Source organism: Dunckerocampus dactyliophorus, chromosome 5 (assembly GCF_027744805.1).
Source record: "Dunckerocampus dactyliophorus isolate RoL2022-P2 chromosome 5, RoL_Ddac_1.1, whole genome shotgun sequence".
NCBI lineage: Eukaryota > Metazoa > Chordata > Actinopteri > Syngnathiformes > Syngnathidae > Dunckerocampus > Dunckerocampus dactyliophorus.
The window spans coordinates 1,604,626-1,620,121 of record NC_072823.1 but is presented as its reverse complement, the minus strand read 5'-3'; the positions used below and the strand labels follow the sequence as shown (position 1 = coordinate 1,620,121).

General features: G+C 42.6%; 1 protein-coding gene across 1 annotated transcript; it reads right to left on the bottom strand.

Moving 5' to 3' along the window:
• Nucleotides 1–8,266: 8,266 nt before the first annotated feature.
• On the bottom strand, nt 8,267–13,760 carry LOC129181194 (UDP-glucuronosyltransferase 1-2-like). The gene is made up of 2 exons (XM_054776003.1): nt 13,621–13,760; nt 8,267–9,884 (listed from the first exon to the last, which is right to left on the bottom strand). The coding sequence occupies exon 2, from the start codon at nt 9,863–9,865 to the stop codon at nt 8,282–8,284; it is 1,584 nt and encodes a 527-aa protein (XP_054631978.1). The 5' UTR covers nt 9,866–9,884; nt 13,621–13,760; the 3' UTR covers nt 8,267–8,281.
• Between the last annotated feature and the right edge of the window lie 1,736 nt (nt 13,761–15,496).

Here is a 15,496-nt window from a genome sequence, read left to right as displayed (position 1 = left end):
TCCATCCATCCATCTTCTATGCCACTTATCCCCATGAGGGTCACAGGTATGCTGGAGCCTATCCCAGCTGGGGCGGGGTACACCCTGGACTGGTCGCCAGCCAATCGCAGGGTACATATAGACAAACAACCATTCACACTCACATTCATACCTATGGACAATTTATAGGCGCCAATTAACCTAGCATGCATGTTTTTGGAATGTGGGAGGAAACTAGAGTAACCGGAGAACACCCCCCCTCCCTCCCCACGCATGCACGGGGAGAACATGCAAACTCCACACAGAGATGCCCAATGGAGATTCAAACCCAGATCTTCCCGATCTCCTGATTATGTGGCCAACATGCTAACCACCAGGCCCATGTTTCAGATCATCAAACAAATGTAAATATTAGTCAATGATAACACAACTGAACACAAAATGCAGTTTTTTAATTATATTAAATTAACTATAAAATCGTGTTTTGTTTTAACACTTTTGAGAGCTGATGGCATCGTAGACTTGCGACATAGCTGACTTCCAGTTTCCATTCTGTCAGCAAGCTAAGGATGCAAAAGAGGACATTTGTACAAATACATCAGGAACACAGCTGGACTCACGCAGTGTATTAATAACACAACAAGACGCGCGCTATATTGGACACCAACCGAGGCAAAATGTCACCAGGATCTCTTCAGGGTTAATGTGGTTGAAGAACCACGTTGTATCATTTATTTGGCCCCCTTATGTAGCTAAATAAGACAACCAAAAACCGCCCGTCAGCATGACAGTGTTATTATTATACACCACATAGACTACATAGACCACGTTCAGTGCTCTTAGACACTGTTAAACATTCATATCAGATGTCATTAGTGCTATGTTCAGTGCCGGTGCTTAAGATGTCTTTTGCCGGAGTAATTATTGTGCATTAAGGCGACATCTCAGGCTAAATAAGCCCTTGCCAAGACTCAACAGCACCAGTATCTTAAGTAGCGGTTTAATCCTATTTCCTATAGTTACCATTGACTGGACTTATCAACGGAGCACCTGTGACTACAGATCACCCATAATTATTTTTATGGACAGTAGAGGGAGACGTAAGAGTCCAAAGTCATATTCAATGCTCTCGCCTATTTGCAAACATTTGGTCCTAAGCCCTGAGTATATATCAACCATGTTACTGTAAAATAATAATATAATAAAAACCCTTTAAATGACTGCCCGACCAAATGGTTTAGCATTTTGAGTTACTATATTTCAATGAGAGCAGTGCCACAAACTACAGTGATAACATTCCTACCATCAACTTCCTCTCTGCCCGCCAGTCAGCTCCCTGAGCACAGGAACACATTGACAGCAACACACACAATCTTGAGGCATATTTATGTCTTTTATGGCTTATGTATGGCGGCCGGACATCCAGTAGAGCCGGGAGCGCAGCACCAGACTGTGTGGGCCCAGACCGCACTTCCACCATCACCAAAGTAGCAGCGGGACATTCAGTGGAGCCATACTGAGAATACCGGGACCGCATGTCCACTCTTGCCGGAGCTGCGACGTGCCAACCAGTGGAGCCATGGTGCGCGAGGACCGGGCCCGCACCACATTTCCATCGTCATGGACCGGGAGCAAAAACAACAATGCCACAAACATGACATATGACATGGAAAACAAACATTTTACCTGCAGTGGACGCCCTTTTCAAAGTTTGCAGACGCTGCGTACTTAGGCCTGCTCTCTTTTTGAATTTTCAAAGCAGCCTCTGCTTGCTTTAAATCCTAGGTTCCCAAAATGGGGTACAAATTGTCATGGGGGTACGTGAATAAAAATGAAGAACGAATTACCGCTTAACGTTCACAATTACGAGTGAACATGAACGCCTCACGGCGGACCGACGCAGGAAGGAGTCAGGGTGTTGTAGATTGCTCTGTGTGCTTCATATCAGCAAATAAGTAAGTTTGATGATTATTTTGTGCATTAAGAGTGTTTCATCTTTAAGATTTCATTTATATTGGTGTTCCAATTAGTCCCTACACGGCGCAGCGGTGAAAACCTGTCACTGTGGGTGGGGATTCACCTGAAAATGAGGCTTTATTGTTTATTGTATTTTTGTAATTCGGATACTGTTAAGAAGGGGGTAGTGGTTCTTTTAGAGTTGGGACACCATGTAAAGATTCCGGTCAGATAATAAACACTTCATACTCAACAAGCTGGATCAAAACTAGCAAACTGCTATCAGGGCTGAGCTACACTGATCTGTACTAATAAGTCTGGATGGCTCATACGTCGCGCCCGTGCAAGCCGCTGAAGCCAAAGAGACGCCATCTTACTACTCACATCTCGACTACGTTGGCACAGCGTACATAGTGTACAGAGCAGATCAGGAGGCTCGCAGAACATCTATATTTTAAATTAAAAAGCGGGGAGATTCTCCCATTCCTTCAAGTAACGCAACCTTCGTCCCTTAAAAACCATTTGATACGTTATTCTCTATCTTTTGCTATATTAAATGTACTTTTTCCCCTTCCAATTCTCATTGCCTTTGGGACAAAATTCTACCTTGCACCCTGGCTCAGCACTCCCCTATAGCAATGATAGTTTTACTCCTCTAGAAAGAGATTTTCATTTGAACTGCATATCCCATCCCTTTTTTCCACTAAAATCCATGGTCATGATCCTTTACTTTTTATTCTTACTTTCATACAATTCACTATGCTCTCGTCTGTACAAAATATGAATCATAAAAGAGAGTGACTTTGGACACGTTTTAAAATCATTTTACATTTTTATGATTTTTTTTTTGTTTGTGTTATGAAATAGAAATAACCTCTTTTGTTATATAGAAATATATTTTAACTAAAACCACAGGAATAATATGTAATATAATATGTAATAATATACTGCAAAAAAAAATTAAAGGAACACTTTGAAAACACATCAGATCTAAACTGGGGAAAAATGATGTTGAATATGTTTCCTGATAATAAGTGGGTGATGTATTAGTAAGAAAATGATGCCACATAATTTGACAGAAATGAAAATGATCACCCTATAGAGGGGGGAAATCAAAGACACCCCAAAAATGAAAGTGAAAAAATGATGCAGCACACTGGTCCATTTTGCTAAAATGTCATTGTAGCAACTCAAAATGATTCTCAGTAGTTTGTGTGGCCCCCACGTGCTTGTACGCATGCCTGACAACGTGGGGGCATGCTCCTAATGAGACTACGGATGGTGTCCTGGGGGATCTCCTCCCAGATCTGGACCAGGGCATCAATGAGCTCCTGGACAGTCTGAGGAGCAACCTGGCGGCGCTGGATGGACCTAAACATAATGTCCCAGAGGTGTTCTATTGGGTTTAGGTCAGGTGAACGTGTGTGCCAGTCAATGGTATCAATTCCTTCATCCTCCAGGAACTACCTGCATACACTAGCCACATGAGGTCGGGCATTGTCGTGGACCAGGAGGAACCCAGGTCCCACTGCACCAGCGTAGGTTCTGACAATGGGTCCAAGGATTTCATCCCGATACCTAAAAGCAGTCAGGGTGCCATTATCTAACCTGTAGAGGTCTGTGCGTCCTTCCAGGGATATACCTCCCCAGACCATCACTGATCCACCACCAAAGCGGTCATGCTGAATGATGTTGCAGGCAGCATAACGTTCTCCACGGCATCTCCAGACCCTTTCACGTCTGTCGCATGTGCTCAGGTTGAACTTGCTCTCATCAGTGAAGAGCACAGGGCACCAGTGGTGTAGTTGCCAATTCTGGTGGTCTATGGCAAATGCCAATGGAGCTCTACGGTGCTGGGCAGTGAGCACAGGGCCCACTACAGGACGTCAGGCCCTCAGGAGCCTCATGGAGCCTGTTTCTGATTGTTTGGTCAGAAACATTCACACCAGTGGCCTGCTGGAGGTCATTTTGTAGGGCTCTGGCAGTGCTCATCCTGTTCCTCCTTGCACAAAGGAGCAGATACCGATCCTGCTGAGGGTTGAAGGACCTTCTACGGCCCTGTCCAGCTCTCCTGGAGAAACTACCTGTCTCCTGGAATCTCCTCCATGCGTCCAGGTACCGCAGTGATGCCCTGGTCCAGATCTGGGAGGAGATCCTCCAGGACACCATCCGTAGTCTCAATAGGAGCATGCCCCCACGTTGTCAGGCATGTGTACAAGCACGTGGGGGCCACTGAGAATCATTTTGAGTTGCTACAATGACATTTTAGCAAAATGGACCAGTGTGCGGGCTGCACGGTGGTCTAGTGGTTAGCACGTCGGCCAGCACAGTAACAGCCTGGAGATGGGAAGACCTGGGTTTGATTCTCTCTTGGGCATTTCTGTGTGGAGTTTGCATGTTCTCCCCGTGTGTGTGGGGGTTTTCTCCGGGTACTCCGGCTTCATCCCACATTTCAAAAACATGCATGTTAGGTTAATTGGTGACTCTAAATTGTCCATAGGAATTAATGCAAGTGTGAATGGTTGGTTGTCGATATGTGCCCTGCGATTGGCTGGCGACTAGTCCAGGGTGTACCCCGCCTGTTGCCCCAAGTCAGCTGGGATAGGCTCCAGCATGCCCCCGCGACCCTAATGAGGAGAAGCGGTATAGAAAATGGATGGATGGATGGACCAGTGTGCTGCATCATTTTTTTACTTTCATTTTTGGGGTGTCTTTGATTTCCCCCCTCTATAGGGTGATCATTTTCATTTCTATCAAATGATGTGGCATCATTTTGTTACTAATACATCACTCACTTATTATCAGGAAAGATATTCAACATCATTTATCCCCCAGTTAAGATCTGATGTGTTTTGGAAGTGTTCCTATAATTTTTTTGAGCAGTGTATATAAACATTGTCTCCATATGGGGGTTCATTTGAAATTCGGGTAAACAAAAAAAAAAAAAAAAAATGTATTTTTTTATATTTGCAAGCAACAGCAAACTATTTAGTAGTCTAGTCGCAGTTGTTTGTTTCCATATCCCCCACAGCCTCCTATGTAAAGCCGTTATGACTCAGGTATGGTATGATATCGACAGAATTTTTAAAAAGGATCATACCCGAGTCCTTATGACTAAGCTCAAGCACACCTGTTGTGCGAGGTTAGCCTGAAGACTAACCTTGCATTTAGTGTGAGTGGGTAGCAAACTAACAACAGACTTAACAACTCACAAGTTCTTCCATAAGTCATTGTCCGAGAAGTGTTTCTTGAGAGTGGCAATATGGCGGCCATGTGGCTTCACAAGTCATCGCCAATGAGATATCCAGACATATCATACAGATCAGTGGTGAGCTAGCTTGGGTCCAAGAATGGTGCATTCAGGTGCATCACGTAACTCCTGGGCACAAGCTGCCGCTGCGTTCATGGACACTTGGAAATCACAGGAAACAAACTCAGACATGCACATGCAGCCCAAATGATGTGATATTTGCAAAAACAACCACATGTTGCTCATAACAGTAGGACAATGTTACAAATGTTCGACTAACAACAGAATGTTAAACAACTGACTTGCGGACACATACTGCTTTATCATGATTGTTCAACTTTCCCCGTCAATGAAATGAACGAATGAAACCATAGCCATCGTGAGCAGGCAAAAAAAGTGAAGCTGAAATTGAAGCAGTTCAAAGGGTAGGACGTCAACATCAGAGTGGAATAAAAGCTATGTAGGATGATTATGTTCCAGATGTCACCATGCAAACTACACACTTTTGACTCTGAATTACTAGAGAATGAATGAACCAATGAATTATGTTGAATATTTCAAGTTCATTAAGATAAAAAGATTAATATCAATGTTAAGGGGACCTATTATACTAATTTTCGGGCCTTTGTATTGAGTTGTGGACTCCTATAGCTCAGTTAGACATGTAACCCGCACAGAAAGCTTTCTAGATCTTCCAGACTCGACGCCTCTTCCCACAGTGTTTCCTGCCTCCCGCCTAAACGGTCTGTGTAATTTACTCCACCCCCGGCCCTCGTCCAGGTACACCTCCCACCGCGACCACTCCGCTGGACCTTTCCAGACAGCGACCGAACACCTTTTGTCCGATGACTTACACAAAATAAACACAGTTTGGACACTGATAAATTCTTACTTACAGCGTGCTCTTCTGACTCTTCAACACGAGTAAGTAACGTCGGAAAGGCGTCAGACTTCAGCAAGAGTTTGGCGGATAGTCCAGCTTCGTATCGGCCCATGTTCACAAAACAGTCCCGTATGAAGTGCTGTTGACAGATTGGCATATTTTTCTCTTGCTGGCCGGCAATCAGCAACTTCAACTACTTCTATACAGTATATGTGACACCTCGCCACACCACACCGGCTAGCTACTAGCTTCACCACACACTTGCCCGCAGTGCGTCACAAGGCACTCACAATGCCTCAGGCCGCTACAAAAGAGGTAAGGCAGTACATGTATGTGAGCTGCTGCTACTGCTGCCATGTTTTTGTTTTTGAGCTTGGAAAAGTTAATAATCAGTATAATAATAAATAATAATAATATAGACAATCATAACAAAACAAGTTTGAGACTCTGCTTCATTGTATTTTGCAAACATCAATCCTTGTATTGTTTTTTGAATTGGCTCATCATGGTGCATTGTTTGAGTTCCTTACTCAATCCGTTCCATAATTTGATTCCACATACATGTGGGTTTTTATTTAGTGCTCTCCTCGCATAAAAGTGTTTCAAGTTTGGTTTTTCCCCAAGATCATATTTCTCCTCTCTTGTAGAAAGGTATTGTATGACATTTTTGGGTAATAGGTTATTGTTAGCTATATGCATTATTTTAGCTGTTTGAAAAATGACTAAATCAGCAAATTTTAATATTTGTGATTTTAAAAACAAGGGATTTGTATGTTCCCTATACGTGGCATTATGAATGATCCTCACTGATGTTTTTTGCAGGACATTTAGCGAGTGAAGATTTTTTATACTTTTTCATACTTTTATTTTTTATACCTTACTTTTATAATTTTTACCCCATGTTGCCACACAATAAGTTAGGTATGGTAATTCCAGAGAGCAGTAAAGAGTATGGAGTGATTGTGACGTTCTGCAGGACGGGAACGAGTGTTCCCTGTCTTGCGCTCTTATTTTGGCGGGCTGTGCCTTCTCCGGGGAGGAAGAGGCAGCCGCTTCTTGCCTGGTGGCCGCGCACCTGCGGCCAAATAACATTTATGGCAGATAAAAGGCGCTGGTTTATTATTGTCTTTGTTATCCATGCTTCTCGTCTCTAAGTCAGTGCGGTAACTTAAACAATTTACTTACCTGGACTACTTGCAACTTTGTCACAGAGCCTTTCCTCTGTCGCCTTTTGTTTCTCCTGTGTATATAATTAAAGTACCCTTACTTTTTGCACTCCGTGGCTTTGTCTCTGCATATTGGGGGTCAAGCATTCGACAGCAGCTTGACAGCACCCCCACCTTGACAGTGATTTTTAAATGATAATGCACAAATGTTGCTTTATTCAGTATTGAAGTATTTCTCACTACTTTATGTTGTATATTTTTGATGCGAGATCATATTATGATCCCCAGAAATTGTTTTTTGTTCACCCTTTCGATGTCCCCTCCGTCTATTTGTATTTGGTGGTATGTGTCCAAATATTACCAAACTGCATTATTTTAGTTTTACTTAAGTTCAAGGATAATCTGTTTTTATAAAACCATCTTTTTAATATGGCCATTTACATTATATTTGTACAATCCAACAAATATTTTGTTTGAATACTGTATGTTTTACTGTAAGTGTTTAATTATGTTTTACTATGTTTACAGTGTTTCATTGTGTTTTAACTGTGTCTTATTGTGTTAAACTTCAGCCTGTCCAGGGACAACAGATGGAAATTGGCCCTGGCTAGAATCTGACATATTTACATGTCGTGTATATGTTCATCAATATGTACTTTGTCAAATAAATAAATACAATTAAAAAATCATTTTCTTTTATTATGTCTGCTATATTGGGTAATAGGAATGTAAAGGTGCCTATCGGGGTGTTATGTCATGTCTAGGGGGCTCTAATAATTTCAAAAACCATAAACAGGTTTTCAGTAACTACAAAAATATTCCATTATAAATATATATATATATATATATATATATATATATATATATATATATATATATATATATATATATATATATATATATATATATATATAAACACAAAATTAAAAATAAAATAAATATAAATATTTACTTAAAAAATAATGAATAGGAAATCCACTCCGGAAATTCATTTCTCACCTCATCAGCAAAACATAAAACTGTGATCACCGCAGCAGTAAATACATTTTATTCTTGTTTAGTCTTTTTCCCACCAAACAATACTCTCTGTATGGATTTCAAAACAAAAAAGGAGGTTGATATTCCAAGCAAAACAGCCAATAGCAAGGCTGCAACAATGTCAAGCGAGTGGTACACAAGCCAGGACATTTGGATGGATTTTGCCTTCAGATGCACAGCTCCTTTATGTCTTATCACGTATTCTATCCAAAAGACTGCCTGGTCCATTGGTTTGATAGGCTGATCCCTGTGTAGCCTCGAGAGTCTCTGCATGTTTTCCCTGTAAGATGAATTGTGAAGAACCGTCATCAGTGCAGCTCCAAAGACGCGCCTGTCGAGTGTGGCGATGTCCACATTCACTGCTCCCCCTTTTGCTCGAATTCTGTTAAGATTGGCGGGTTGATCAAAAAATAATGGAAGTCCAACAATCGGAACTCCGTGATAAATTGCTTCTTGCACGCTGTTGGTGCCTCCATGAGAGACAAAGACTCTTGTTTTAGGATGTCCCAAGAGGTTGTTCTGAGGTAGCCACTTGACCAGTAAAGTGTTGTTGCCCAGGTTGGCAGGCTTTTCTCCCAAATACCTCCATATAACCTTCTGTGGCAGCTGGGAAAATGCTGCGGCAATTTCTTCAACAAGAACTCGAGGAAGGCTTCCAACTAAAGTTCCTAAAGTCATCACCACAATCCCGTGATCCCCAGAGCTCTGAACAAACTCCTCCAGGTCGGCAGAGAGCTGTTCCGGTGGCTTGCACTGAAACCCTCCCATGTAGATGACATTCGGCATTGTGGGTCGTGGAAATTCAAAGACAAAATCATTTCTCACAAGCCATATATCAGCATCCAAAAAGAACGTTGAGTAATCTGCGTCAGCACCAAAGTATCGCTTGACAACTGATTTGTAGTAATGCTCCGTTATGTGTGAGATTGTCAAAGTACCCAACGTGTAGGCCAAAACATTATAGACTCTTTGAATAAAGGTCATCTTATCGGTGAACAGTGTTGCAATGAAAGGAGTGTACGCCAGAGGGGACGGAGCGATAAGGGAGTGAGCTTCACCTTGAAGGTGCCACCTGACATTGTAAATAAGTGGAACTTGGAGACGACGTGCAAGCATTGTGCCTCCACCTATGCCAGGATCGGTCAACACAGTGTCATATTTGGCACCGTGAAAGTACTGCATCAAGGTTTCATTTTCAAACATCTGAACTATTGCGTCACAATGCTTTGCGTGGAAAACAGAGAGCTGATTTATCACCATCAGGTCCTGCTGAAAATTGTTCCAAAAGTGGAGAAGAGACTCAGGGTTCCCCTGAAGTTTCATTTGCAGGTGTTGAGAAACAAAGACTTCAAAATGATGCTTAAACTCATCTTGACCAGGAAGGTTGACAGACGTGTAGAAAGGAGACTTTTCTGCGATGTACCAGCTGTCAGGCGCCCGCACTACGGTGATCTGGTGGCCTTTGGCATGGAGTACCTCTATGATTCCTCTCATGTTTACCCAGTGGCTTCCATCCAATGGGAAAACTAGGATTTTGCCCCCAAATACACACAACACTTGAGTAAACAGCAGAGTAAAGGTGATCGTGGTCATCGTGACGCCACCAAAAGACCTTGAAAATATACAAAAAAACACGTAAGCAACAGAGTGCTGTTTGTCCACTTTGCACATACCTCATGTTTAAAATCATACACTGATGTGAAATTCATTTTAAAACACTTCGGAACGGTCAGATCTTTTTTTCTTTATACTGTATGTAATTAGTGGGACAGATGTAGGATAAATGGAGATACAAGTGTACTCTAACAGTGATCCAATGGAATGTATCACAGTATTTACAAGTTCAAAAATAAAATAACAATTTTAATCTATCCACCAATCCATCCATTTTCTTCCTCTTATCCGGTCCGAGTCACAGGAGCAGCTGCCTCACCGTGTCCTAGGTTTTCCCCGGGGCCCTCTCCGGCTGGGCATGCCCGGAACACCTCACCAGGGAGGCGTCCGGGAGGCAACCGGACTAGATGCCTGAGCCACCTCAACTGGCTCCTCTCGATGTGAAGGCACTGTGCGGCTGTACTCCGAGTTCCTCCCCCTATGTCTTAGGGTGAGTCCAGCCACCCTACGGAGGAAACTCCACAGCCACTTGTATCTGCCATCTCGTTCTTTTGGTCACGACCAAAAACTCATGACCGTAGGTGAGGTTGGGAACATAGATCGGCCGGTAAATTGAGAACTTGGCCTTCTGGCTCAGCTCTCTCTTCACCACGACGGTCCGGTACAGCGACCCCATTACTGCACCGATCCGCCTGTCGACCTCACGCTCCAACCTTCCCTCACTCGTGAACAAGACCCCGAGATACTTGAACTCCGCCACCGGGGGCAGGACCTCATTCCCAACACAGAGGGTGCGAGCCACCCTTTTCTGACTGAGAACCATGGCCTCAGATTGGAGGTGCTGAGTCTCATCCCGGAAGCTTCACACTCAGCTGCAAACCGCCGCCGTAAACGCTGAAGGTCACAGCCCGATAAGGCCATCAGGAGATGAGATCCTGAGTCCACCGAACGGGACTCCCTCGACGCCTTGGCTGCGGCTAGAAATTCTGTCCATGAAAATGAACAGAATGGGTGACAAAGGGCAGCCTTGGCGGAGGCCAACGTTCACCGGAAACAGGCTGGACTTCCTGCTTGCAATGCCAACCAGGCTCCTGCTCCGGTTCTAGAAGGACCAAATGGCACGTAGCATTTTTAATCTTATGAAAGCCACATTACATTAAAAACGTAAAAAACTACATGCGAGACTAATCACATGCAGTGAAACCTCTAAGGAGCGTCTTAAAATAATCAGTTATTCGAAGATTACATTTGGAGGAGTTTGACTCAACTACCAACCTTGCAATTGAATCGTGTGAACATGTCACGCGATCAAGACTGTACCATTCTGACTACATGGGGTTGTCCTCGACAGCTGCTAAGCATACATTTTTCTATTTCGATGTTTAAGCCGTACACAGTAAATTTAGAGAGAAAAACAGATTTGTACATCTACAAGCCACACCGGGCGATAAGCTGCACTTGTGCATGTCATAAAAAGGCTTATTGTGGCATCCAGGAGTCCATGAGGACCAGGTAGCTCTTTAATTGACAGGAGCCAATCATGAGCTATGAAAAAACTCACAACGAGCTGTAACACAGCTGTTATACTGAGTAATGACCTCCTGCGATTTCCGTTGGGCTGACAAGCTTGTCGTGAGTTCGCTTATAGCTCGTGATTGGCTCCTGCCAAAGAAAGAGCTACCGTTTTCTCACTGACTTGCGAACGGCACAATATTTAAACCAGTGGTCTGCAACCCGCATGCGTCTCTTCAGCCACCTTGTTGCAGCTCCCATGGCGAGCTCTGTCATTTTTTTTTTTTTACACCAAAGCGGAGGAAATGTGTGTTTTCCACAAGAGTGTGAAATATCCGACTCATCGCCAGTCCGTGAATGCAACTACACTGCATTCTGACTGCTGATTGGATGAGCAAGGGAAGGGGGAGGAGGTGATAGTGACACGAAAAAGAAGCCTAACACACTCAGGCGTCTTTATTTTGTCATCGTCGAGGTATAATAACCTCTAATGAATTTGTCCCTAAAAGGAAGAATGTCAGAAGAAAATAGAGAATGGACATACACTGTATTCCTTTGCCTCCACTTCCAATGATGCTCCCACCCCTGTGCCTGAAATGTGCAGTCGTCGATTTCGTAAATCTACGACTTTTTTCTCATAAATTTACAAGAATGAAGTCGTACATTTGTGAGAAAAAAGTTGTAGATTTCCGAGAATAAAGTTGTAAATTTACGAGAAAAAAGTTGTCAATTTTACGGCTTTATTCTCTGAAATCTATGACTTTATTATTTATTTATAAGAAAGACATAATAAAGATGTAAATTTAGTACATTTGTGAGAATAAAGTTGTAAATTTCGTAAATCTACAACTTTTTTCTTGGAAATTTACGTCTTTATTCTCGAAAATTTACGAAAAAAAGGCGTAGCTTTACGAGAATAAAGTCCTACATTTCAGATAATGAAGCCGTGAATTTACAACTATTTTTCTCGTAAATTTACAACTTTGTTCTCGTAAATCTAGGACTTTTTTCTCACAAATTTACGACTTTATTCATGTAAATTTACGAGAAAAAAAGTCGTAGATTTACGAAATTTTACGAACATTACGAACATTTCAGGCTCATGGGTGGGTAAGTGGGAAGTGAAAGCAAAGGAATATGTCCATTCTTCTTTTGGAGAAATAACCCAGAAATACGGTAAAGTTGACATTGTGTGCCAGTGCAGCTGTCAGCTCATTTGCATATACAGTCGTGTGCGGAATACGCTGTTTACCTTTAATGAGGTGTGACCTTTTGTGGGAGTTTGGTCAAAGTACATGTTTTGGGTGTAGCAAAATGCATTTGGAGCACAATGAGGTGTTCTACTCAGGGCCATGTGGGTTCCAGCATTTTGGATGATTTAATTCATTGTCTTTTTCACGAATGAGGACGCGCAAACGGGTTGAAATTGCCATCAGATGGTGTTTAATACACAACAGGCACCAAGAAAGTATTCCTCACTGTTTCCTCTTATTCAATATGTTTTCAGTATATTTTCACATGGCTATGGCTTCTAATCACTGTAGTCTGGGCGTGGTGACCCTGGAAAGTCACTGCGCCGTCGCTAGTACGCCTGTGACTTCTCACATTGGCTGGTAGCCCTTTCTTTTGCGTTTGCTTGCTCGTTAGTCCTCACCACACTCACTCGCAGCACTGTGTACACACTGTGTACACACGCTCGCGCCAACAAACACGCACGCGCATGTCAATTTATCGACGCCCGCAAAATGATCGACTTCGTTTTTTTTCATTGTGCGGTTAATTGATTTATTGATTATCGTGACAGGCCTAAATAGCAGTGTCACATTCAATCGCACAGGGGGCCAAAACTCAAAGCTGATTTCAGGTAGTGGCACCAAACAGGAGATCTAGGCCATACACCCCCATCTATTTGTTGTTGCATTTTCAACACTTGTCTATTTCTGCATAGTGAACGTGTTAAAAGCCTTCTTAAAACCCTCTGCGCCTTTTAACCGAAATAAATAGTAAATGTAGCACACTCGCACGCATCGTCAGTGCACACACACACGGACGTTCGCTTGATGCGGTGAACATGACAGGACGTGCCCCAATAATCCAGGCTCGATCATTTCTCGTTAATGTGGTTAATATTGAGAAACTGTCGCAGAGGTAATTCAGTGATACAAGGTATTGGTTTGGTAGTAACATTTACAGTACTTCTCATTTCAAATACTGACACTTACCCAAATTCTGAAGTATCTGTATCTAATCCAAGTTAAGTGTTCCTTAAAAGACCGTTTGGTGCACAGTTGAAGAGAGCATGCAGGTCAGATTTATAACATCAAGGGAACTTGGCATGAACTGGGTACGTGTTGAAAAAAACAAAAACCACAGCTCTGTTGTAAGAGAAGGCGTGTGCTCCTAGAGATAATGTGGCAGTAAAACATTTGTTTTTGGTGGCCTGAATGACTCAATAAGCACTCAGTAGACCAAAAAAGATTCAGCTGTTGTGCCATCTAGTGGCAAGCACGTACAGCATGATTTAGATTATTTCTGCTCACTGGACACCATCAGGTACATACGGAGGAGGATTAGGGCCACATTGAAGAAAAAAATAACCTGAGATTTCAAGAATAAAGTTTGATGTCATTCTCATCAATGTGCAAGAAAAAAAGCTGTAATATTAAGAGAATAAAGTTGTAAATGTACGAGAAAAAAAAGTTGTAAATTACCTTTGACCAAGGCCAAAGGTCACATGAGTCCCCCCTTTTCATAGTTGTCTCAGGCAGTGCCTGAGAATAAAGTTAAAATTATTATTTATATAGAGCATATTAAAAGAACAGTGCACACTTTTTAAAGGACGGTAAGGTCTGAAACAATATCCATGGAGGTTAAGTGTATGTCAGGAGGTTGAATTCTCAAACTGAGGCACAAGCGCCACTCCACAGCACCCAGCTGCCACTCCCAGCTGATATTTGAATGGGAGACATGTACGGTGGTATCGTGGTCAGCCTGTCAGCCTCACACCCTGGAGAGCAAGGGTTCAAATCTCTGTTGGAACTTTGCTGTGTGGAGTTTGCAAGTTAATGAAAATGCAAAGTGTGAATGCTTATTTGTCCTGTGATTGGCTAGCGACCAGTCCAGGGTGTACCCTGCCTCTTTGATCAAGTCAGCTGGGATAGGCTCCAGCTCACCCATGACCCTAATAAGGTCAAGGAGTGTACGCAGTGGTGTGAAAACGTGTTTTTCTCCCTTCATGATTTCTTTTTTTTTGCATGTTTGTCACATTTAAATGTTTCATTTCATCAAACAAATGTAAATATTAGTCAATGACAACACGACAGAACACAAAATGCAGTTTTGAAATGAAACTTTTTCTTATTAAGGGAGAAATAAAATCCAAAGTTACACGATCCTGTGTGAAAAAGTGATTGCCCCCTAAAGCTAATAAGTGGTTGGGCCCCACTTAGCAGCAACAACTGCAATCAAGCGTTTGTGTTAACTTGCAATGAGTCTCTTACAGCGCTGGGGAGGACTTTTGCACAATTGTTGTCATTCAGCCACACTGGAGGCTTTTCCAGCATGAAGCGCCTTTTTAAGGCCGTGCCACAGCATCTCAATAGAATTCAGGTCAGGACTTGGACTAGGCCACTCCAAAGTCTTCATCCATTCATAAGGTGGACTTGCTGGTGTGTTTTGGATCATTGTCCTGCTGCAGAACCCAAGTTGCTTTCAGCTTGAGGTCACCAACAGATGGCCGGACATTCTCCTTCAGCACAATTCATGCTTCCATTTATCACAGCAAGTCTTCCAGGTGCTGAAGCAGCAAAACAGCCCCAGACCATCACACTACCACCACCATATTTTACTGTTGCTATGATGTTTTTTTTCTGAAATGCCAGATGTGATTGGACACACCTTCCAAAAATTTAAACTTTTGTTTTGTCAGACCACAGAGTATTTCCCCAAAGGTCTTGGGGATCATCAAGATATTTTCTGGCAAAATTGAGACAAGCCGTAATGTTTTTTTTGTTCAGCAGTGGTTTTGGTCTTGGAACTCTGCCATGCAGGTCGTTTTTGCCCAGTGTCTTTCTTATGGTGGATTCATGAACACTGACC

Excerpts from the sequence above, each read along its gene's own strand:
- LOC129181194 (XM_054776003.1), bottom strand. The coding sequence starts at position 9,865 with ATGACCACGATCACCTTTACTCTGCTGTTTACTCAAGTGTTGTGTGTA.